The 25,648-nt window shown below is 45.3% G+C and overlaps 1 protein-coding gene across 6 annotated transcripts in view; it reads right to left on the reverse strand.

Moving 5' to 3' along the window:
• ENTPD3 (ectonucleoside triphosphate diphosphohydrolase 3) overlaps positions 1 to 25,309 on the reverse strand; it is a 33,844-nt gene extending 8,535 nt beyond the window's left edge. Inside the window, exons 1-9 of one of the 6 annotated variants that reach the window (XM_046001327.1) lie at positions 25,249 to 25,294; positions 24,797 to 24,890; positions 24,494 to 24,625; positions 24,237 to 24,288; positions 21,797 to 21,924; positions 14,705 to 14,822; positions 5,738 to 5,888; positions 3,452 to 3,611; positions 2,284 to 2,517 (exon numbers count right to left, since the gene is read on the reverse strand). In XM_046001327.1, the coding sequence (XP_045857283.1) occupies positions 2,284 to 2,517; positions 3,452 to 3,611; positions 5,738 to 5,888; positions 14,705 to 14,822; positions 21,797 to 21,924; positions 24,237 to 24,276 (831 nt within the window). In that variant the 5' untranslated portion in view covers positions 24,277 to 24,288; positions 24,494 to 24,625; positions 24,797 to 24,890; positions 25,249 to 25,294. Of the gene's footprint in view, positions 1 to 2,283; positions 2,518 to 3,451; positions 3,612 to 5,737; positions 5,889 to 14,704; positions 14,823 to 21,796; positions 21,925 to 24,236; positions 24,394 to 24,493; positions 24,626 to 24,796; positions 24,891 to 25,248 lie in introns of all 6 variants that reach the window. The other 5 variants (XM_046001322.1, XM_046001324.1, XM_046001325.1 and 2 more) reach the window with 5 other exon arrangements.
• Positions 25,310 to 25,648: the final 339 nt, after the last annotated feature.

Below are 25,648 nucleotides of genomic sequence, written 5' to 3' on the forward strand. Positions count from 1 at the left end.
GCTTAAGGTGGTTAATTCTAGGGTTTTTTGTTTTATTATTTATATTTTTTGTGTTTGCTTTTTCTAAATTTTTTCATTCAACATGTCTTATTTTAAAAACATGGGGCGCCTGAGTGGCTCAGTGGGTTAAGTTTCTGCCTTTGGCTGGGGTCATGATCTCAGGATCCTGGGATCGAGCCCTATATCGGGCTCTCTGCTCAGCAGGGAGCCTGCTTCCCCCTCTCTCTCTGCCTGCTGCTCTGCCTACTTGTGATCTCTCTCTCTGTCAAATAAATAAACAAAATCTTTAATAAAAAACAAACAAACAAACAAACAAACAAACAAAAGAAAGAACTTCCTTAAAGAGGGGAGGCAGGATAGTCAATGCATGTCCCTAGTGTCCAACAGGCTGTCCGAGACTCCAGCACTGGGCTAACTGGAGGCTTGTTCATATAGAGACAGTTTGCAAGGGTTATAACTCATTCTCCCCACACTCTGACAGATAAGGAAACCAGACCCAGACTGGCAGGATTTACTCAGCCAGTAGTGTTCACGATGCAGTCATCTTTGTGAACCTTCTAAGTCGGGGCCTGGTAACACATACTTGGCACATGAAAGTATTGGTCAGGCAAGTCTGGTCATGCAATTGTGGGTGATCCTCAGTACACCTGGATCCTTCTCCTCACCTGAGTCAGAAGGCTTTGAGGGCAGAACCACCCTCTCAGGTGTCCAGAGATTACCAGGCAAGTTGGAGAGCTGCCCCTGTCCCTGTGAGCTGACTGGCCACAGTAGAGTTTGGGGTCTCCCTCCTCTGTCCCCAGGCCTGGGCTCACATCTACGTTCTCAAACCCAAATGAGACCTCAGACAGGTGTAGTATTCACGTCTGTATTACAGATTTCTTGGATAATCGCGCTTTAATAATCATTATAAAAATAAAAACCACACACACAAACATTCCTCAGGGCCAGCCAAATTTAAGAGGTGAGCTTCTCTGACCTTCACTCACCCTGGGAAAAGGATGATTTCACCTGCTCCCTTCCTCCTGTTTCAAGTTCAGAGGAGACCCTGCCCTCCATCCTTGTCAGGACTAGAGCTGGAAGGAGGGGCGTTAAGCATTGCTAGAAATAAAAGGAGATGGAGAAAAGAGGTGTTTCCAGAACTTCTGTCCTGGAAAGAAGCATACTGGCCGACACACGTGAGTGAGCCAGCCAGAGGAATGGTAGTTATGGAGACCTTGCTAGGGAGGATTGATGGGGTCCCCTGTGGGGTTTGGTTTGGCCAAGGGGAGGTGGTGTACGTCTGGGGTGGGCCAGATCTGGAGGGTGAATTCTCACACACAGCCCTGCGTGACAACTCGGTAAATGTAGGAGTCTGAGGATGTAAGTGTTGCTGATGGCACTTTGGTGAGCCAGACCATTTCCCCCCGCAGGCTAGTGGTGTGGAAAACACTGCTTCCTTCTTTATTGCCAGATTAGGTGGGAGGGGTGGGGGTTAACCTATGGTGCTGTACCCACTATGTTCACAGGCTGGCCCAGCCCTTGTCCCCTGCCCCTGGGTCCCACCAAACGCCAGGATCTGTGGCCTCTGGTTGTTCTCTTGCCCCTCTAGGTGGTCAAAGTCCCTTCCCCTCATCTTTCATTTTCCTTTCTCAGCCATGCATGTCTGAGATGGATGCCCCCAGATCACTAAGGTTTGGGGTCTCAGGTCGCATCCATGGAGCTTGTGCTTGCTGACACACACCACCCTAACCCTGAGTTGACCTCAGTGGCAGCCTTCCAGCTGATGCCTGAACTAGCCATCTGGGACGTGGAACACTTACCATGTGAGCTACTGACCTATGTGATGGAATTCTGTTACTCAAAATCCCACCATATAAAGGGCATCAAACCTGCCTAATATAGGCCCATCTAAAAGGACGCTGAGCCCCGGGAAGGCTCGGTCCTTTCCCCTGTCAGCAAGTATTTCTCTTGGGACCACTTTTATTATTTGTTCTGCACTCAGGGGAGTTGCAAAATTCCCAGGCTTATTTAGCTATTGGTTTAAAACAGATTGTGTCCTTAAAGGGATCCCAGGTCTTGAATCATTTATAAAACATCTGGTGCCCTGGAATTTCCCTAGACCTCAGACTCAAGTTCACTGGAAGTGGTCAATACAACAGAGAGAGAGAGAGCTTGGACCCCACAAGTAAACTGGAACATGCTCTCGTTTCTATCCACATTCTAACTGGAGTGGAAAGGACAGGCCCCAGCAGCCAAGGCCCCCTCCCATCAAGACACCCCACCTTCCCACCCCGGCTCAGGTACCTGATGGAGTATTGCCAGAAACCTCTTCTCAGCCTCATTCCGGCCATAGCACTGGAAGCTATGCGTGTAGAGCGTGTACACATAGCCGTACAGCGACACTTTCGTGATGTGGCTGGTGTTCAGCCCTACATTCTCTCCAGCCGTAAAGGATATTTGGGTGGAGGCGCCACCTAAATCCAGGGCACCTGTGGTCTCCACTCCATTTGGACGCACCCACATATGCCACAGGTTCTTCTGCACAGTGGGAAGAGGAAGCAAGAGAAAAGTCGAGAGGCACCATCTTTGTCTGCCCAAGGCTCTCCACCCAAGACCCATCTCTTATTGCTAAGAAGTATGACATGGGGAACATTTGGGGGCCAAATCTGTCTTTTATTTCAAGGGTGGTGAACTCAAATGCTTTCAGAGGCTGGGCAGGCAACATAAATGAGTGAAGATTAGGTGTAGACAATCGAGAAATGGTGAGGACTGTGGCAAATCGGGGACTACATGAGCTACACTCTGTTCCAGTTATTGTCGTGCGGAATGTGAGTCCATTGAACCAGTGCTTCCAACTTTTGGGGCTGTGTGGGGTCAGGATAAGCTAGAAATGTGGATTTTTATATGAAATTTCCAAATATTACTTGTGGCAATTAATTAAAATTTAAGAGTATATTTGAAGGGGAACAAAAGAGCCCTTGGGCTGGATATGGTTTATGCCCTCTGTAACATGGTGATTATCTCTTGGAGTTGGCATTCCTTTGAACAGGGGCAGGGCATGTGGGGACTGCAGTGTAAGGGACCTGGGGACACAGGGTGACTTGGGAAGCCTGAGGTCTCCAGAAATTTCAGAGGGCTGTGAAGCTTTGGGAAGGGTCATTCTCCAGTTACCTTTCAAAAGACCCATAGGCTTTAGATTTAGACCCTTCCCACCTCCAATTTCCTATTAGCTAGTGAAGTGATGATATTCCCTCTCCTGTGTGCTTTGGTCCCGCTTATGATGCAAGGTTTCTGCCCCAGCCAAATGTGTCTTTTCTTAGCTATTGTCTCATAGGTGTTTCTTTAATGCATTATGTGATAGGGTTGACACAGGACAGATGCCCCTGTCAGCATGCACCTCTGCTTTAAGTGACCACCCACGGGGGACGAGATAAAGAGCAAGATTAAAAACCATGCATTTGTTTTCACACACCTCCAGGAAATTTCCCATTAAATAGTTGGCTGTAATCCATCCATATATCCCTTCCTCTTGCCCAGAAATGATTTGAGCACCCCTAAAATCAAAGGGCTGGGACTTGAAGTAGTTTTGGATGCTTGCAAGGACTTCATTAGCTGCTGTTTCATTTTGTAACCTATGCAAGGCACAGAACACAAAAGGCTGAGTGCCTGGACAAGAGAGTCTTAAAGTCATCTCACTCAGGTGAAAAGGTAAACCTCCCCACCTGTCTGCTGGCAGGGACGATTTTCCAGATGCATGCAAAAATGGCAACCCTTTTGCAAGTTGAAGCCTCCTAGGCATCCGTGAAGGCAGATGCCCTTGTTACCTGTCAAACTGCCAATCAGAAAAATAGCTTAGAGTAAAAATATCCCTCATCCTCTCCTCCCTCACCTGTGCCCATCCCATTCTCTAACGACCAGTTAACCAAAAGAGCCTTCTGCTTAACCACCATTGCTCTGTCTCAGATCAGCACAGGAAAGGGGACTGGTGAAGCCATAATGTCCTGGGGGCACCACATAAAGGAGCTCTCAGCAGCCCAGAAGGAAGGGGGATCTGAGGAGGAGGGGGGAAGGAAGAGGATTGAGTTTCTAGCAGTCCCTGCTTTGCTCCTGGGGAGGGCTTCATCATGAGGGGTGTGATGGCCCTCATGGCTGTCACTGGATTGAAATCCATCAGTGTGCTAATCCACAGGAGAGTGGCAACACAGCACTCCTATGTCACCCAATGATATAACATTATAACATTCATTTGCTGCCATTTTACCTTATGGAAGAAGATTCACTTGGGAGATTATTTTCCCTTTCATCAGTGGGTTAAGAAAGCCAAGGGTACCAGTTCACTCTTGGCTCAAGAAGAACGAACCACGTCACAACCAGAAGATCATGCTAATTCCGCAGCAAATTATCACTGCTCAGAAAATAATTCGAGAGTTTTCCTAGTTTTATCAGCTTCCATCCCAGAGGATTCTCGTTATTTCTTTTTTTTTATATTTGACTTTTCTAGCAATTAAAATGTCAGCTAGCTCCTTAGAAGGAATGGATCACCATCAGAATGTTTTACAAGGAGGAGATAATATTTAATTTATTAAAATGGGACGTTCACTGTGTTCCCAAGTGGTGCACTTCCTAGTCCCTGGTTTTGTCATGGGCTATGAATCACAAAGTCTTTCAATTATTCCTTACTGGGAGGACTGAGAGAAAAAGCAATTAAGAAAAATTTGGGTGCTTTGTCTGCATAAGAAAGAAAAGGCAGAAGGAAGGAATTTCTATATCATTTCTATTTCAGGTGAACACAATAATTTTGAAACACACTGCAGATTCCAAGAGGGAGCAAAGAAATCCAACTTTCTCCCACATTCTGCTTGGTCAACCAGGACATAGGAATAGAAACAAGGAGAGAAAAACCACAAAGAAAAGGCCCAATCCAATTGAGGGTGCTCCCTGATTTCTTTTAATGATCATGTTGAAGTGGTTCTGTTTGTTTGTTCCTGTGTATCTTCCTCATGCCCACACGTATAATTCTATGTTACTGGCACCATAGACAAAGTGGCTTTGAGGCAGGGTGAGTGTCATCTTTGGGGGCTAAAGCTTTATTTTCAAAGTTTGGAGCAGCCTCTACCCTTGGTAGATTTAAGTTTGCTGTTTTAAAAACTATTTTTTCTTTTATTTCAAGGTCAAGGAAATACAAAAATGGAAAAAAAAACCAGAATGGGCTCTCAAAGACAGTGCAACTGGGCTGAAAGTTATCATTACAAATTTAGAAGGATCTTCTTAATTGAGTGAAATGAGCTCTTAGTTTCCTAATAGCTCCAAAGACTTTGACTGGGGTAAAGTGCAGAAATTCCGCTGTTTTCCCGCAGATTCCTGTGGCACTGTGCAGATGGGTAGAAGCCACATAAATATGGGCTGCACTCAATGCAGCAGGTTGCACACAGGTATCAAAAGACCAGGCATGAAAAACAATTTTCACTTTTCTAAAGAATTAGAGGTACACCCCATGAGATTCCATATTACCTTCCTTTCTTCCAGAGTTATCAGGAAAATCGCCAACGGGGAGGGAATCCATTTTAGAATGATTTCTTTCTGGGTGTTAAAATAAAGCCTGAAAATTTCCCAGCTTTTGAAGCCTACATTTATGGCGGAATATGGGCTTCTTTCTTTCGGATTCGTTCCCAGAAATAGAGTTACATTCTTGGCAGGGTTCAACACATTCTTGGCTATTTTGATCAGATGGGCTCCTTGAGGCCATTCCAGACCTTACCTCAGCAAGCGCATCCCAGCTGTGGCCCCCAGGTAAACGCAGGTGGATCTATGGAGGTGGGCTGGAATCTGTCCCTTGACTTTTTGCATGCAATCCTCAAAGGCTTTGGGGACATCTTGGGGGTTTTTCCCATAGCTGGAGATCCCAGAGCCTGAAAAGCAAAGCAGTCACCACTTCTTAGCATTCCCAGGAACTAACAAGAGCTGTACAACTTCCAAATAGAAAACAAATCAACTTTGGAAATTAATGGTTTTGAGTACGGGGGGTTGAAAACAGGTGGATATGTTAAGTCCCATGTGGTCACATTGATGATTCAACTCAAAACTCAAAACTAAAGGTCTCATTATGAAAATTTCAAATATAACTAAAAGTCAGGAGAAGAGTATAAGGAACCCCACTGCACCCATCTCCCAGCTTCCACAAGGATCAACTCTTGTTTCGTCTCTCTCTGCCCACAGAGCGAACTGCAGATATGGTATCCTTTCATTCCCTAAACACTTCAGTATGTTTCACTAACAGACAAAATTTCTTTTTGTTGCTGTTGTTCAGAAATAATCCATCTTAATGGCTTTTTGCTTCTCTAGTCTCCTTTCACACTACTTGCCTTGGTAAGCTCACTTGTTTTTTATTTTGTTTTGTTTATGAAAGATTTTATTTTTAAGGAATCTCTACCTGCAATGTGGGGCTTGAACCCACAACCCTGAGATCAAGAGTCACACATTGCATCAACTGAGCCAGCCAGGAGCTCTGGGAAGTTCATTTCTTGACAGAACTTGCACCAAATAGGTTTAGAGACATAGTGCAAGGTGGAATAGAAAAAAGGAAACAAAAATTCAAACCTATGTCCCATGTGTTCAAACATAGAGGGAATAAAGGAATCTTGTCATGATTTGTCTTCAGGAAACATTTTGGTATACCTATATATGATTTAACAAGACGTCATCCTACCCCAAAGAAGTAACATACCTAGAGAGACATATAACCCAGACAAACCCATGACGGAGTTCCTCAGTTAGGTCAGAAATCTCCATGAAGGGGTGCCTGGGTGGCTGAGAGGGTTAAGGCCTCTGCCTTTGGCTCTGGTCATGATCCCAGAGTCATGGGATCAAGCCCCACATTGGGCTCTCTGCTCAGCAGGGAGCCTGCTTCCTCCTCTCTCTCTCTCTCTGCCTGTCACTCTGCCTACTTGTGATCTCTATCTGTCAAATAAATAAATAAAATCTTAAAAAAAAAGAGAAATCTCCATGAAGTTGAAATGAATGGTCACAGAAAGAACTGAAAGTAGAGTTACGCAAGAATTCTTTTTTAAAGAATTATAACCACTGCACTATTATTATGCCTATAAAAATTAAAAAGAATCCTTTAACAGAACCAAATTCTAGTGAAGGTGCACATTTTCTCCATATTCATATTTTTCCTCCCCCCACCTTCCCCCTACCTCTCTCTTTCTCTCCAACCAGTTTGTTTGAATTAGAGTCCAAATAAATTCCATCCATTGCAGTTGGCTGCTATGTTTCTTAAGTCTCTTTTATCCATGAGTTCCATCCTCCCTTTTTATTTTTCCCTTGAGATTAAAAAAAAAATTTCCTTGCAATTTCATTTGTCTTATGGAGTTTCCCACAGGCTAGAATTTGCTGACCGCATCCCAATGGTTCACGTAACATGCTGTTGAGTTCCGGCTTTTCCTATAAATTGGTAATCAAATGCAGAGGCTCAGTCAGATTCAGGTTTGGACTTTTTCAGAAGCAGTAATTTATAGGGATTAGTGTGCACTTGAGTCTGAGGCACACACATCTGGCTACTTCTCTTTGTGCTGTGAGCAGGCTTCAGAGATCATTGCTTGGACTCATTAGCCCAGTAGGGTTTATGAAATGGTGATGTTTTACTTCCATCTTTCTTGCTTCACTTATTACCCAAATGCTTTCCTAAGAGGAAAACTTCTTTCTGGTCAACTGTTTGGTAACTCTACAGTACAGTTTGTACAGGGAAGGCAGGATAAGTGCTTGAATCCTTCTCCTTCATCAGCTTAAGAAATAGGGATTGCATGTCCCTTATCCTCCTAATTTATTCAGTGAGGGATTTTATTTGTTTGTTGTATATCTTTAGGAACATATGAATTTTTTTTAATATTTTATTTATTTGACAGAGAGAAATCACAACTAGGCAGAAAGGCAGGCAGAGAGAGAGGAGGAAGCAGGCTCCCTGTGGAGCAGAGAGCCTGACGCGGGGCTCGATCCCAGGACTCTAGGATCATGACCCGAGCCGAAGGCAGAGGATTTAACCCACTGAGCCACCCAGGCGCCCCGGAACATATGAATTTGAAGATATATTTGATGTGTTTCGATTCATTGCTGTTATTCTTATTAACGGTCCCACTGTTGGCCAGTGGAGTTCTCTTCAACATGTGCCCTGAGTCCTTTAGATGTGGTCCCAGAAAACTTTGAGAGATTCTTTGCTCTCTGATATTAGTTGTGTGATCTTATACACTTCTTGCCCCAGCTCTGGAATCAGCCATTTCTCCAAGGAGTACTGGCTTCTTCCTTTTTGAGTATGGTATTTAGTGTCTGAAATTTGGAAGCAAGAATTTTCAGAGGACAGACCTAGGAAAGACTTTGTTTCAAGAGAAAATGCATCATGAACTCTTATTGGTACTTCTACTTTAAAACTACAGGTTTTTACTTACATTGGTCTTGACCTTCTTTCTCCTATGCTCGAAATCCTGCTTCTCAGCAACTTCAACTGAAAAGCTCACTTGCTTCTTTCACAACCCATGCACAACGATCTTAGTATGAAAATACCAGCACTACCACCAACTGTATGGTTACTGAAAACAGTTTAAGATTTTTTTTTAAGTTCTTTTTGTCCTTAGGGTATATCCCATTAGGCATTATGGACCCTATGTACAGCATCCATGAATAAAATTTTCTTGAAACATATATATGTACATGCTTATTTGTCTGCACATTGTCTGTGGCTGCTTTTGCACTAAAGTGACAGAGCTGAATGGTTACAACAAAGACCATATGGCCAACAGGTAACAAATACTTATCATCTAGCTCTTCACAGAAAAAGTTTGCTGTTCCTGGAGTTAGATGATTTATGGGGGCATCTCCAGTTTAATCTGCCCAAAACCAAATTCTCTCTCTCTTTTTTTTTAAAGATTTTATTCATCTATTTGACAGGCAGAGATCACAAGTAGGCAGAGAAGCAGGCAAATAGAGAGAGAGGTGGAAGCAGGCTCCCCGCTGAGCAGAGAGCCAGATGCGGGGCTCCATCCCAGGACCCTGGGATCAGGACCTGAGCTGAAAGCAGAGGCTTTAACCCACTGAGCCACCCAGGTGCCCCAAAACCAAATTCTTTAATCCCTGCCATGCCCCCAGCTGACCCACCTCCAGTGTTCACCTCTCAGGAAGTGGTACCATCATGCACGCAGTTGCTCAGATCAGAACTGGTGCTCAGGCATCACCAACTTAGACGTCTCACATTGAATCTTTCATAAAACCGAGTTGGGTCTATTTTCAAAACAGCTCCCAAATCTGAGCATTCATTCTCTCCTTCCCCAGAACTGTTCTAGATCAGAGTTTCTCAATCTCGGTACCACTGACATTTGGGGCCGCATAATTCTTTTTTGTGGGGCCATCCTGTGCATTGGACAATGTTTAGCAGTGTCCTTGGTCTCTATTACTAGATGCCAGCAGTACCACCAACCCCAGTAGTGACAATCAAAAATGTCCCCAGACATTGTTAAATGTTCCCTGGGAAGCCAAGTCGCCCAACACTGACAAACACAGTCTCAGCCAGGCCACCATAACGCTCTAAGTTTATGACATCATTATGTGCACTGCTCTAATAGCCCTGGTTTCCCTGCTTCTAATCTCAGCTTCCGACTACATGTTCCACATCCAGAGTGCTCTGTTAAAAGTATAAGTCCTATCCATGTTAGTTCCTTAACCAGAATCTGCTAATGACCTCCCAGGATACTCTGAAGAAGATGCATCTGAGTACAAGTCAAACCTCTCACTGCTCTCAAGGGCTCTCTCTGAGCTGGCCTTGACCATGGCCCTGGCCTCACCACTCACCTTTCCTACTCATACTCATTCTGCTCCAGCCACACTGGTCCCTTTGGCTTTCCTAGAAAATGCTGAGCAGCTTCCATCCCCAACCTTTCTGTTCGCCACGCCCCCTGCTCAGCACGTTCTTCCCTCAAAAATGTGTATGACTCACACTCTCCTTTCACTTTTGCCTCTGCTTAACTATCCCCTCCAAACAGAGCATGACCATTCTCTGTCCACCTACCTCACCTGATGTCTCTTCACAGCACTTCTCCCGACATGTTATATATGCTTTTATGATCTATCTCCTTGATTCGAATGTGAGTTCTACAATAGTAGTGACTTCACATATTTCACTTTAGAATTCCCAGTGTCAAGAACAGTTGCCAGCAAACAGTTGATAATCAATACATATTTACTAAATAAATGAATCAGTCGGTCAAGGAGATTTTCAAACCAGCATGCATGTCTATACTAAGGGGATCATGTAGTCCAATCTGATTCACCAGAGCAGTCTCTGGAAAGGGACTGGTTGGGGGCCTTGCTGGAATGTCAAAACTTGGGGTATCTGAGACCTATTTGCATAAGGTCCTATAAGCTTCCTAAAGGAAAGACAAGATTGGGGTCTAGGCTCACAGGATCCTAGGATTCACAACCCCAAGAAGGGAAGGTTGAAATCACTCTTTCAATCTGGGGAAAGATGGCTGACAGATGACTGAACCTTACTCGAGGTGGGACAGAAGCAGAAGATAGGTGCCCAAGCAAAGGATGCTTTCAACACCATAGTGGTCTGGAACCCAGTGCAACTTCAAGGTATTTCAATGGAGGAGATGGTTACACTTAAGCTCTAGTGGAGTTTAAAGATATTTAACCACTGGTTTAAAGGGAACACATGAAAGTTTTGTGGGAGGAGGCAGCACCAGCCATGTGTACCACACACCATGAAAGAGATGAGGGGCATGGAGGGGCCCAGTGCCCTCCAGGGAATGGCTTTACAACATGCAGCCAGAGCTCTGGACGCCAGCCTGGGGACCAGCACCCAAGGCAGCACTCAGTGACCTCAGGAAAACAGCATAACTGAGGACTGATGATACTCACCAAGGCCCTTTCACCCCCATCAAGAAAGAAAATTCCAAGAGCCTGGGTATCTGGGAAACACTACTGGGCAAGCAAGCATTCATCACCCCCTCAGACTGGCCAAGGTAGGGGAGTCCTGGGAAATTTGCAGCTGGGAAACCAGAAACCTAAATTATCCCTGGAGAAGCCACGTGTCTTCAAGGGGACAACACTTGCCAAACTTTAATTCTGTATTTTGAGCTTTAGTTTGTGGTCTTCTGGTCATCTGGAGTATATATATGGATCCCTGAGGCTACTGCGATCAAAGGGAAGACCCATTTCTGGATGTGGTGTGGGCTCCATGACCCTGCCCTCCCCTAAATCACATCCAGGGTGGCCGAGGGCCCCCTCCTCTGACAGACTGCCTGTGTTCTTCCATGAAGGTCACATCTCCCCCTAACCAGGACTGACTTGGCTGAATTGTTCTCTGGGTCTAAAGAAAGATCTGGGACAGACTAACTTCTTGGCAAGAATATCCACCAGGAGCTCTAAAGTATGCTGCCCCTGGAATAATAATAGCTAACACCTAATTGAGTGCTTACTGTATGCCCTGCATTTGCCACCTGCTTTATGTATATTATGTCACTGATTCTTCAAATGATTCCTATGGGATGGTGTTACTGTTCATTATGCTTATTTTATAAATGAAGAGGTCAAGACACAGAGAGGTTAGAAACTTCCCCAGAGCTCACACAGGAGGGGTGATGTGAGGTATTAATTATTATCCTACACTACCCTCTTTTCTTGAAGTGGCTGGTTTCACCTTTCTAAGTGAGTATCCTGCTGCCTTCTTTCATGCCCTAAGGTAAGGAAATGACTCAGAAGTTAGGACAACAGAGATGGAATCTCTGACTGAGCTTTGAGCAAGACCTGTGTCTTGTGGATAACAATGCAAACAGTACTCAGAAGACATCTAAGTCCCCTGTGGTGTGGAGCCCGGAGAGACGCCAAGCAGATGCCCTTTCCAATAAAGACTTAGTGTCTCAGCTGTCATCTCCTGCGTGGTTTGCCTCAGCTGCAGAGAGCTGCCTTGCTCAATGTCTTGCTCTTCCCAGAATGGCAATATCCAACAATTGATGGCAACACGGGTATCACAGTCTAGCTAACTCAGCCCATGCCGGATAACTCTGATCAGCTGAAGCTTGGTCATGCCCCCGTGGCTGTTTGACATCTCTTTCTGACCAATCCTCCTTCTTCGTCCTTTCTTCCACAGGTGTGGATCTCTAATAACTGTCTTGCATCCTAAACTCTAGCTCAGAATCAGCTTCTTGACAACCTAACCTAGACACCTATGTACCGGGTAGGTGAGCTCCTAGCTGCCCTCCAGGGAAGGGCAGATGATCAGAACTCACTCTGTTATTCAAAGAAGTCTGTTAGTCTCCCTACAGGAAAGGCTAATTCTGCCCTCCAGCTTTTCCATGCCACTTGAGCAGCTCATTGAGGTAAATGAAAGAAGCTGTTTGGGGCTGGGGAGACCAGTCCAGAGTCTCTAACCTCTTGTCCTATGGGCCACGGGTATGCCTGTTAACAGATTCAGGACGCACTAGTCAGGAAGCTCTACACCAAGTCAGAGATCATGATGCTCTAAAGAGGGTGGCTTTTTTTTTTTTTAAATAAACATATAATGTATTATTAGCCCCAGGGGTAGAGGTCTGTGAATCGCCAGGTTTACACACTTCACAGCACTCACCATAGCACATACCCTCCCCAATGTCAATAACCTCACCACCCTCTCCCCACCCTCCTCCCCCCAGTCCCTCAGTTTGTTTTGTGAGATTAAGAGTCTCTTATGGTTTGTCTCCCTCCTGATCCCATCTTGTTTCATTTATTCTTTTCCTACCCCCCAAACCCCCCACGTTGCATCTCCACCTCCTCATATCCCGGAGATCATGTGATAGTTGTCTTTCTCCGATTGACTTATTTCACTAAGCATAATTTAAGAAGGTGGCTTTTTAAAAAAAAGTACGCACATACACACAATCACTAACTGGGGTTTGTTATGAGTACTAAAGATTTAATTATAAAAGGCAAAATTATAAAACTTTGATTGAAGAATATCTTTATGACCTCAGGCTAAGAAAGATATCTTGAATACAAAAGAGCAAATCATAAAGAAGACTGATAGCTATTCCTACATAAAAAGTAAGAACTGTTCATCAAAAGGCACAATGAAGAGACTTAGAAAGACGAATCATGAGCTGTAAGGGGATAGGATGACAACATAATAATACCAACAAAGCGCTCAGATTTACTATATTTATAAACAACTCCAATGAGTCAATGAGAAAAAAATCAAGCATTCAGAAGAAAAGTGAGCAAAAGACATGAACAGGCACTTCACAAAAATAGAAATGGTCATAAGTATACGAAATATAAGTATAAAATATGTAAATATATTTATAATTTGTAATTTTATAAATAAAATATAAATATACTCAACCTTATTTATAACCACCCTTTCCATAAACATGGATATACAAATGTCCCACAGGGAAAAATGAATGAGCTTCAGTTACTCCTATCAATGTAGATGAATCTTAAACACCCAATGTTAGTGAACAAAGCAAATAACAGAAGAATAAATATTTGATTTCATTTATATAAATACATATTTGATTCCATTTTCAAGAACAGGAAAAACTAGGGAGAGACTGGTTGGGTTATGGATATTGGGGAGGGTATGTGCTATGGTGAGTGCTATGAAATGCATAAGCCTGATGATTCACAGACCTGTACCCCTGGGGCAAATGATACATTATATGTTAATAAAAATAATTTTTAAAAAAAGAACAAGAAAAACTAAATGTGTAAGGACAAAACTAGAAAGAAAAACAAGAGAACAGTGAATATAAAATTCAGGCTCTGTTGTGGAGATGCCGAGAATGTTGTTTCAGGGGTTGGCATCTCACAGGCCAAATCTGGTTCATTATCTTTTTTTTTTAATACATCCTGTGAGCTAAGATAGTTTTTACATTTTTAAATAACAAGGAAAAATTAAAACAATATTTTGTGACATTGGAGAACTATATGAACTTCAAAATTTCAGGGTCCATAAATCAAGCTGTACTGGAATAGAACCATACCCATCTGTTTATGTATTGTCCATCCTTGTCCATCTCTTTCTACCACACCACTCCCAATATACACAGCCAATTAGAACACAATTCCCCTACTGGAATATAATTTTCCACAACTTGCTCATCTTTCTGCTTATCTTATAAGCAGAGAGCTTGACTGCCTCTGTTCTGGATAATATTCTCAAGGATGTTTGCATAATAAGCAGACTCAGAAGATAGAAGTAGTGTTCTTCCCCAGATCAAAAGGCAGGTATTATAAATGTTTCAGATTCCCTAATCTCGGGGTTTGTCTTCTGTAATACGACTCACTGTGTGAGCAAGTACTATCTGGCCCTCTTTACATCATCTTGTGCAAAGTGAGGCTTAGAGAACCAGCTCAAGAAAATGCTATTACTGTGAGCAATAAGCTGTCCTTGGTTCTGACCCTGGAGACATGTGTCTTCCACCGCCTTCATTCTTGCAAGTGTGGCAGGGTCAAATCCCACACCATGCACTGTGATGTTTCCGACATGAGAAAACTGAAGCCCAGGGAAGGGAGGCGAGGGGCCCGAGGTCACTGAATGGATGAGGCGCTAGCGCAGGATTGCTTACGTTCCTGATGCCCCGTCCTGTTCTCATTCTCTGCCTCCAGGCAGCTTCTTGGGATCCCTCCAGGCTTCTGAAGGCCCTTGGGACTCTCCCGTGCTTCTCTATGGGCCTCCTGCACACACTCTGGGCCTTACCTTTGACACTACACTTGAAGGTTTGACTGACCACTCCAGTATTATTCTCCTTCTCCGCTGGCCACTGGTATACGTAGACAGTGGTTCTAGAGGACCCGGCATCCAGCACGACTCCGTACTGAACAAAAGGGGAAAGGGAGAGTCAGAAATGGGCTGGGCTTCTCTGAGAACTCCTTTCCAATGGGTAACTGAGAACCCCGAATTCTCTCATAAGCTTAATCCACGCCCCATCATTTAGGTAGGGGCTGACCAAGGGGAAAAAATGATTTGCTCCAAACCAACCAACTTTGTCTCCTTGGACTGTGGGGGAAAGGGATGGGATGAGGTGGGTCAGGTGAACACCAGACCAGGTGGGGTCTGGTTCTCAGCTTTGGCCACACATTAGAATCACTTGGGGAGTTTCTGAAACCCCCAGTTCTGAGATCCATCCCAGACCCATTAAATCAGACTCTTGGAGTGGACAAAGGCATCGGCAGTTTCTAAAGCTCTCCTGGTGACCCAGTATGAAGCCAAGGTTGAAAATCAGCACTCCAAGGATCTTGCCCATCCCCAGTTACTTTCTCACCCAGACCTCTGAGGTGGGGAACAAAAGCCACCTGGGTCTCAGGAGGGAAATAAATAGTCAGTCACCTGCTGCCCAAATGAACACAGGAAGTTATCACAAGGGAGAGACACATCAATACCTGTATTAACCCTCAGAAGAAAAGTATTCGTAATTAAGGAGAAAAGCCCCACGATACAAACTAATGTTAACATACTGTCCCACTTTGGTAACATAGTACATGAACAGACAGGGTGTTGCCAGGGCTAGCTGTACTGGGGATTGCTGGCTAGGAGCCCTGGACCACCTCTCCAGCTAGAGGGAAGCACCAGGGAGTGTCCCCTGAGGGTCATTTTAGACCAGGCCCTGCATCAAGCCTGAGCAGGAATGAGCATACACATTCTATGGGGACTAGAATGAGTGATGCTGACTGAGGTCTGTGAGTGCTTGGACCTGGAGTCAGCCCAGGGCAGCAGAGGCTTCTGGGTGACAGCAATTCCCCCATTCTACCACTGTTGGGTTAGGCTGCTCCTTTCAGTGAGGAAGATGAATTTGGGTTCTGGAGGCAGGGCGACTCAGGTGAATGCTTGCTTTATGACCCTGGGTAGGAGGCCTAAGCTCTATGGGTTTCCTTATCTTCAGACAACTCAACCTTGAGAAGTCCATAGGAGGCCAAACATCTGATACTCAATGTTTGCTCAATAAGTACAGGCTATATAGAAAGACCTATTAATAAAGCAAAATAAATAAAATTACAAAGCAAGGAAAAGAGGAAAGAAAAGAAAATAACACCCCTCAAATTCAAATCCCACCATTGTTCTAACATCTTCCTATGTATCTTTTCTACCGGCCTTCTGTGTCTATTGCTACACATGTGAATATGTGGCTAGACATATGTTTTCAATTTGATACAGGATTACACTGTACATAGTCTTTTCCAATGCTCTTTTCTTACTCAATAAGCATATCATGCACATCTCTCCCTGCCAGTAAAAATACTGATATCATCATTTTCACCAATTCCCTGATTCTAGACATCTGGGAGGGTTCCAACTTCCCACTATTAACAAGCACTTGTTTCGTTTGAAATGGGACCAAATAAAAACATGTTGTTCCAGCTCCTCAATCACAGCTTCCCCATCATATTGACACGGAACATCCTGTGTCCATTGGTATTTGAACTTGGACAGCCTCTTAATCTCAGCCTTCAATCTGATGAACGCTGACAGGGATCTTGACACGATAGACCCTGCAAACAAGGGAGGCATTGTTCACAGCCTGCTCTGGGCAGAGACTCACCAAGGAGATTAGCACACAGGTGGAGCCGAAGGAAATCAGGCACTCAAGAGATCTGCCTCCCTACCAGTCCACTTTCTCCCCTCCCACCTGCCGCTGACCCCTTGGCGCCCCTCCCCCGGCCCCTCCACACCTGGTGCTGACCAGAGGAGGGAGTACACACACAAGAGCAACCACTCCACAGGTTCCCACCCTTCCCATATCTTCTGAAACCCAACACTTCACAAAGCGTGTGTTTTCCCTGTGAAGGGAACTTGGGGCTGCTGGGCCAAGATCAGAAAGGAGGAAGAAGGGCCATTCTCATTCTCATCCTCATCCCAGCTGGGATCCAGTTTTTATCACGGTGGGAGCAGCCAGAGACATTTCACAAGGAGCCTGGAGAAATGGCTACCCCTTGGGCACCTGCCAATGTGCTCAGAAGGAGTGAGTAGCCACCATCATCCCCTGACATTTTCAAAAATGGGAAAATTGGCTTTAGCCAGTTTTCAGAGCACGTTTGCCTAGATCAGTGACACTCAATGTGGTTCAGTGGAGGGCACGAGGTGGGGACTGAATTTCATTCAGTTCAGCTAAATGGAAAGCAATAAGTTACCCTCTGTCCAATGCAGTGGCAAGAAAAAAATATGGCTAGAATGTGGAACTGAAGACATACTCAGTGGGTTAACCAAAAGGAAACAGCCTTCTATATGAACTGCACAATCCAAAACTCAAGGACCATGTGAGCTTCTAACAAAACAAAAGCAAGGATCATAAGATCAGCTTTCTTAGATTTACTACCATCACCATCATCATCATCATCACTATTAGCATAATAATAGGAATAGTAGTAATAAACAATTGCTGAGTACTTATAATACGTCAGGCACTGCACAAAGTGCTCTAGTGTTGCATTCAGAAGGCAGGTGTTGTCATCATTCCCACCTGACAGATGGGGAAACAGGCTCACAGAGGTAAATAATTGCCCCCAAGCCCGAGTCGAACAGAACATCAATCCTGTTCACAGAGCCGCCATGCTTTCACTGAGTTCCAAGGAAACCAGGTCTACCAGGGTTGACTGTTTCATAATAAGGTGTGCATTCACAGATCTTTTGTTCAGACATAAAGTCCCTCAAAAGCAAACTCGTAGTTGAGTAGTGTGCAGATCTGGCTGGAGAGGAGGTGGACCAAGGTGATGAAGGAGTTGCATCTTTCTGGAAAGGAGGAAACCAATTATCTAACTCTCACTCTCCAAGGGGTAAACCAGGGAGGGCCGCAAGGCACCAGAGCTCCAGGCTGATGCCTGAGAAACAATAAGGGTTAGAAGGGAACGGTTTTAGCAAGCTTGGTCCTGTGGCTGTGCTTTGGAAGGTAACGGCCAAGCATGGGAGAGTGACCCAACATGGGGATCTAATGTGACCTGAGAGGGACTATGTAGGCCCCTCTTCAATAATGATGTCATGGGGCTGTAAGGGACAATGGCAATGGGATACCGAGTGTATTGGACTGGGAAGCCATAGGGCTTCTAGACAGTTGTGGTTGGGGTTTGGGAGGACAAGGTCTCAAAAGGATGATACTAGACTTAATGACAATAAAGCAAGTGGGGGCCTGAGTGAAAAAGAAAAGTGATGCCATCATGTTTATTCTTCAGGCTGGTAGGGCAGGTCAGACCAGTAACAATGAAAATGGAATTGGGGACACTTCGATCCTTGACTAAGTTTTAATAGTTCTGCTGTTCAACTCAAATAAACCAAGGTTAGGTAGGCCAAGGTTGGACTTAAGAGCCAATTATCATGATTAGGGTCTTAAGGAGCAGTCTAGGGCCCCTCAGATAGGCCATTGTGGAGCTGTCCCCTCATAACCAACTGTCAGCGGCACACCAAGGCAAAACAAACTTCAAGGAATGGAAACATAAACAGAACAGTTTAAAAGCCCTTGTATTCATTCAGCTTCACTCCCATAACTGCCCTTCCCACCCTTAGCACACACTGCAAAACAAAAAAAGAGGCTTGTCCTCACTCTGAAAAGAGCTACATGTGGAATGTTCTTTCAAGTGGCCATTCTGCTCTTGGTTCCACTGGCTCAGAACATCTGTCTTTTCTCACATTTAATCCACCCAATTAAGCAGAATTGGTCTTCTGAGCCAGTATTCCAATGTTCTACAACTTCCTGTCCCCTACAGCTGTGACCAGGACCTGGCGGCAGAATTTGAGAAGATCAAAAATCCCCTCTTTGAACTGTGTGCTAATGGGTGAGGGCGTGTCCTCTGATCCTTCTAAACCCTTGCTTAAGGCCAACATTCTCTGCTCTCTTTTGTTCCTTGGGCACCACGTTTGCTATTTCCAGTCCATTTAACTATGAGAAACTGTCTGCCCTTTCTGTTCCTTTATTTTCTCATCTGCAAAATGAGGATAAAAATAATCATATCTATGTAGAATAGTCACTGAGGGTTCCCTGACCATATCCCTCAGGCCTTAGCACGGTGATGCCCAGCCATGCACTTTCCACCTGCCTAAAGGCTTTCTCCGGGGACCTGAGCCTACCTGAGCATACAATGTGCCAGAAACACTAAGGAGTGAATGTCTTCCATGGCGCAGCCGCTCAACCAATGACTAGCAGAAGTTAGTGTGTAAGTATGTCCTCGAGTGGGATACCTGTGAGGCAGTGGTTCTAGGCACCCTTTGGTAGAGGACAACCCTGCGATGGATTCTGTACTGGCTCCCAGAGATCCTCTGCAGAACTGAGCCCTCGCTGCCTCCAGTGGTCACCTACTGGGTGGCAGGCCCTCCACCAGCTGCCTTCCCACCCCCTACCTATGCTTCCTAGGGTCATTCCCAGATGGCCTACTTTTACTCACATCTTTGACCAGAGGAACCCACCTGACCCAGGAGCATGAAACATGTGCGTTCTCCTCCTTCAGCCGTAGTCTCCTTACTGCGCTGGGGTCTACTTCTCTCTACTCAGTTTGCCCTTCTAGTCTTCTGTCAATTCCTCCATGTCCCTCCAGTATGAACAGAAGAGTTACCCCTTACTTCTTGGAACAAGTGGAAGCCAGCAGCTGGCAACTGCCTTAACCAGCCCATCCCTAACTTTTGTAGGGAAAATTTTATAAATGCAGACTTTTGCTCTCCCTCCCAACTTCCACCTGTCCTCATCCCTGGGCTCCAGGGATTGGGCTCCAGATCCACAGAATAAAGAGCCTCATGCACCTACACATTGCCTGTAGAAGGTGTGACGGCTCAGACTCCACCTCTCTGCTCTGTCTACACTCGCTGCAAAGAGCTGCTCTTTTGCAACCCCTCAGACCACTGGTGAGGACAGTCCTCTGGAGGAGGCCCACAAAGGCCCTGGCTTCTGGAGTCCCAGGCACCACAAGTTGTTCTAGAGGGGGAAGCATGGCTCTGGGTGGGCACATCCCTTGTGCTCTGGAGAGAGATAACCCTGAAATACAACTCGAGCTGGTTCCTCTGAAATATGGGGTGTAAGAGTGATTTCTGGGGTCTAAGAGGGCTATTAGCTTCATTTGGGGGATACCTCCATCCCTCAGTTCAGCAAAACTTCCTGCATCCACACCCAACCTCCCTACCTTCCCACCTGTGCAAAAGAGGACAAGTTCCCCTGTCAGAGGTAGTACCTTCTCCTGGGTCCCCTATTCTGAACTGAGGATCAGGGAGAAGAGAGAGGTGAGTGAAGAAAAAGAAGGCTTTGGGAACAAGAAGACAAGTTTTCATTTCTGGTCTGCCATCCACTGGTCAAACCTATGATTTCTCATTTGCAAGATGATAGTGACAATGCTTACTTTGTCCCCTGCTATAGCTACCACAAGAGTTACATGAGAGAATTCAGGGAATTATCTCATCTGAGATAATTCAGATAATACCACATGAGAGAATTCAGGGAAAAGTGTTCCCTAAACTGAACTGCAGTTTACAAAGTATAACGAGATGGTGTTACTTCCAGTTGCAATCCTGATTTTCTATAATGAATATAGAAATATAGAATGACAAGAAGTCAGTGCCTGGAGCTTGGGACAATGGCTTCTCTAGGCCTTGGCGAATGTCTTTGGACAACCAGATAATTTGTTTTTCCTCATCACTGGACAGTTGTATAAGGTTTCTTTTTCTTTTTCTTTTTTCTTTGTGTTATTCATAGGGAGGGTGTTGAGATTCTTAAATAAAATGTCCTATAAAAGAGCCAAATGCCATTATCTATGGGAGATTTTACTTTAATCTGAAGAGCAGTCTCAGAATGGTAGGTCAAACTTGCCCACAAAGCTGAGGCAATACTCGTTTCTTTTTTCTCCTTAAAAACTTTAAAAACTTTTATTTCAGATATAGCCTTTGAACAGTCACTAAGAGCAGGAAGATGTAGAAAGTACTCATGAGGTCAAGGGCAAAGGATAAATGAGATTCAAATAAGAGCTGAATTCCTTGGATCCCATGACCCTCTAGCTAAGAAGGGTTTTTACATTTTTAAAGAATCATAAGAAGACCAAAAGAAGAAGAAGAAGAAGAATAAGAAACATGACCGAGACTATAAATGACCTTCAAAGCCTAAAATATGTACTATTTAGCTCTTTACAGAAAGTGTGCCAAACTCTACCCAAAGGATTCTCTTTCATTTGACAAGTCCCTCATGGGATCACCTCCCCTCACCCTAGCAGCCAAGGCTGGGGTGACACACATGGTTTTCAGACCATCAGACATCAACTGAAAGGCCCCATGGGGACTGACTTATCAAGGGCTAAGAGTAGCCTCTGAAACTGAGCACAAGATCCTCAGTAATTTTTCGAGGGGAAGAATTAGAGGGATCATGGCACACTTCTAGACTCAAGAGAGGTAGCACAAATACAGCTCAAGGAGACCTTTTCAAGTCCTTGATGTTTTGTTTATAAGGTTAGGCCAGAAGAGGAGCCTGGGTCTCCTGGTTCCCACTTACAAGCAGGGTTGTACAGTCTTGGAGGAATGCACGAGCTGGTAGATCTTTGGGAGCCATCTGCAATTCTTGGCTACAAAATCTAGCTCTGGTTCTAGCAGTCAGGAGTCAAAGCAAGGCCACATAGTTCTCAGAGAAGTTGTCACCATTAACATTTTCTAGTGTCAAACATCACAAAACCAGTATGTCCAGAGCTCCTCCCTGAGGTCTTACACCAAAGACCCCTGGGTTCTCCCTTGGGTCTTGCCCCATGGCAGTTGGAGAAAGGGTTTTCTTCTAACTCATGACTTTAGAATAATTGATATCATAGCTCATCCTTTCAGTGCTAATCCCCTCACACTTACCTTCAGTCCTGGAAGGAGGACCTCTTTGTGGTGAAACTGGATGACTGTGATGGCCACAAGCACTACTACACTCAAAAGCAAGACCACCAAGGCAATGACGGCTGGGGTTCGGGAGAGAGCCTTGAAGCCTAAAATGGGAAGACCCAGAAGACACATGAGGGGAAAGTAGGAATGAGGCACCAGCTTTCTTTGCAGAATCCATAGATTGGGACATAACTGTGTGCATATGTCATTTCCTGTGGCTTTAGTGAGACCTACACTTTTAAGGTGGAACAGGGATTGGGTTCCAATAACCATTTACCTTTCCTCCAAAAGAGTAGCCTAAGACATCATTTGCAGAGAGGGTGTGCATAGTTTAGTTTCCTGGTATCTCCCCAGATGCATTAAGCATACTACTCGTTGTCACTGAGATGATTTACAATAACATTTATTCCAATGTAGACTTAAAAAATATGGGTTTTCTATTAAGCAGGTGATAAAATATTTCATTTAAAAATAATATCAGGGGCACCTGGGTGGCTTAGTCGGTTAAGGAGCTGTCTTTGGCTCAGGTCATGATCCCAGAGTCCTGGGATTGAGTCCCACATCAGGCTCCCTGCTCTGTGGGGAGCCTGCTTCTTCCTTTCTCTCTGCCTGCCTCTCTGCTTACTTATACTCTCTCTCTCTCTCTGTTAAATAAATAATCTTTATTTTAAAAAAATCAGATAAAATAAATTATTGCTATACTTCAGATATAACCAATGATTATAAAGTTCAGTACACAGTGACATACAGTCTTGCAAACAGTAACACATATGAATTTCTAAAATATTTCGTTTCCCAGAAAGAAGTCAACCTCAGTCATTTTTCCTATGTCTACAGGGAAGCCATAGGGTCTCACCTACCTCTTCAAAGAACAGCTAGACCCTAAGCCATGTGTTCAAAGGGGTCATATCATCTCTGGCATTTGTATTTTAATTGTGACATGTAAACTGTACCCATTTAAAAGCAAAATAATAATAATGAAGCCTATGAATAATCTTCAGCTAAATACAAAGCCTCTGAAGTAAGATAATTATATCTGTATTGTGTAAGGTATTCAATTACTATAATGGACTATGTCTATGTATTAAAGTTAAACTAATACTGCTTAACTAGATGATTTTGAACAGATATTTCCTCGGGTCTTAACAAAACAGTGCGGGCTAATGGAAATTTTATAAATAAAGTAGCAAATACATTTTTCAGAAAAAGAAACAAATATTGTTCTATGCTGAAATGATTTCATTCATGTGAAGTTCTAAAACAGGCAGGTGACAGAAATCAGAACAGTGACCACCCTGGGTGTTGGATGGGGACAGGGACTCACCGAGAAGGAATACAGGGGCACTTTCTGGAGTCACGGAAATGCTCTATATCTTCCTAGGATTATGGGGTATATGGGTGTGTGCATTTGTCAAAATTCATCAAACCTTTCAAAGTCCTTTAAGGAAAACCTGAAAATCCAAGTGAACTAGCTCCTTAGGTACAATTTCCTTTTACAAAAAAAAGATTTGTCTAAGTTGCCCCTACCACCCTAAAATTATATCCTTTTAGAAGACAAGAATGCCCAGTTTGGGGGCATGACTAAAGATCATCTATCCAGAGGCAGGAGGGGGTGTGATACATAAGCAGTCTGCCGAGCACAGTTGTGTGTTTGGTCTCCCCAGTCCTCTGTGTTTCAGCACTTTTCAGGTAAATAGCTATGATTACCTGCAGCAAACCCTGGCCCCAGCAGAAAAGCCTATTGCGAAGCCAAACGGACTAGAGCAGGTCTCATTCGTTTAGGGAATGCAGCCCAGAGCTGTGCTGTCATTAGGAGTGAACAAACACTGTAATTACAAGGTGTCTACCTGAGAGTGGAGAGGCCAGACCCTTCTGGGCTTCCACATGAGCGACCGTAAAACGTGCTCCAGAGGCAGGCAGGCAGGGCAAGCTTGGCAGTGTGTGTGTGCGTTTGTGTGAGAATTCTGCACATGTGCCTCCGGTAGCAAGGGTAGGACGCTGACCCGGGGTGGGGGAGCAGAGTGTGGAACCTGTAGACACTGTGCCAGCAACAACACTGGGATGGAAGAAGAGGACAGATCTAAGGACTTTACATGCATTACAAAAGCAACAATATTCTCAAGCAAACCCCACACGCAGCTTGGTAAGGGAAACCACAAACAGCCAAATTAATGGATTATGCAAACCGGAAAAACCATTTAAGCGAAACATGCATGTTAGTCCTTGTTTTGTGTAGCTTTGATCAAAAGCATTACTTCTACCTGAGGCATGCTGGTGGTGAAAGCTCAGTAAGTGACTGAGTCTCAAACCACAGACGTTAAACTCAATGGCAGGGGCCACGCATGAAGAACTGTGGGCTGAAGCCTGGGCTGTGACTGAAGAATACCACACCTGCTGCCTGCTTGGAGATACTAACCTGCTTGCTCACAGGGTTGGCGGGTCAGCACAGTGAACATCTTTCCTCCCAACTGTAGGCAAGAGAACACAGAATGACAGTGTGTCGTTGGCCCCTGACTTCAGTTCGGGAAACCAGCAGTGTTAAGCCCAGTTTGGGGGCACGACTAAAAAAACATCTGTCCAGGGAGGAAGGGGAGTGATACATGGCAGTCCCCTGACCACAACCACGTGGTTGCCTCCTGGTCCTCAGTTTTCAGGTAAAAAGCTAATGACTACCTTAAGCAAACTCTTGTCCCAGCCGGAAAGCCCGTCAGGAAGCAAAACCTGCTTTCAAACCCACTTCACTTCTTCCAAATCAAAACCTCTCGGGGGACGGAGAAACGGAGCCCTCTGGACAGACACCCAAAGCTGGGCTTAAATTCTGGTGTCACCTCCTCAGATGCAACGAGAAGAATAGGTCTGCTGAAATTTTAAATAGAAAAATTTCCGAACAATAAGTCAATCATTTCTTGCAGATTTTTTCCACCTGTACAAACCGACTGGGGCAGAAGGAATCTTCCACCTATTAGCAACACTCACAGGACTGAGGCAGGGCTCTTCTTCAAATCGCAGAAGCAAGGGAGGTTTTTGTGGGTGTTGGGCACCCGCGAGACCAAAGTCGCCCCTGAAAGACCTAGGAGGGATATTTTTAGCTGCTGGTTGGAAACAATTGCAAAGGGATGCCGGGCCCCCGGGATCCAGCGCCCCAGGAACTGGGAGGCCCCGCTCTGGAACTGTGTCTCCACACAGCCAGGATAGCTAAGCGCCAGACCATCTCCGGAGCCGCAGATGCGTTCGGTGGGGACGCGTCCACCTCTCCGGGCTTGGCAGGGACCACCTCCCTGCCTCCCAAGACTGGGGCGCACACCCTTCGGCCCCTCTCTCCGGCCGTCTCTGAAATCCGATCTCGTTTCCTTCCTTCCCAGCTCCCAGCCCCACGAAGCTTTCCGCTCCTTCCTCAGCGGCTCGGGCGCGGGGTCCCCGGTGCTCACCTGTGCGCCGACGGTCGGGGGAGGGCGAGCTGCGCTGCCGCAGTGGCAGCCGGCGGCCAGCGCTCCGGAGGCTCTGCGGAGGCAGGGGAGGCAGGGCGGCCCCGGGGCGGGGCGGGGGCGGAGCAGTCGGGGCCGGGGACCGCCCCCTCGGCCGGGTCGAGGCCCAGCACCTTTGCTTCATCTTCCCCCTTCCGGTCCTCCTCACCCCCATGCTGCCCGGCCCTACCTGGGGAAGGTCCGGAGGGTGTTCACTGCATGACTCCATCAAACATCGATGTCAAGGCCAAGGACCCTTTGATCTCTCTTTTGGTTTTCTCCATCCTCACCCCAAGACTACTTGGAGGGGGAGTGGGGGCAGGGCAGAGTGTAGAAACCCGGCACTCTTGGATGTGCACAGGTG

The sequence above is a fragment of the Meles meles genome, chromosome 4 (genome assembly GCF_922984935.1).
Source record: "Meles meles chromosome 4, mMelMel3.1 paternal haplotype, whole genome shotgun sequence".
In the NCBI taxonomy this organism is placed as follows: domain Eukaryota; kingdom Metazoa; phylum Chordata; class Mammalia; order Carnivora; family Mustelidae; genus Meles; species Meles meles.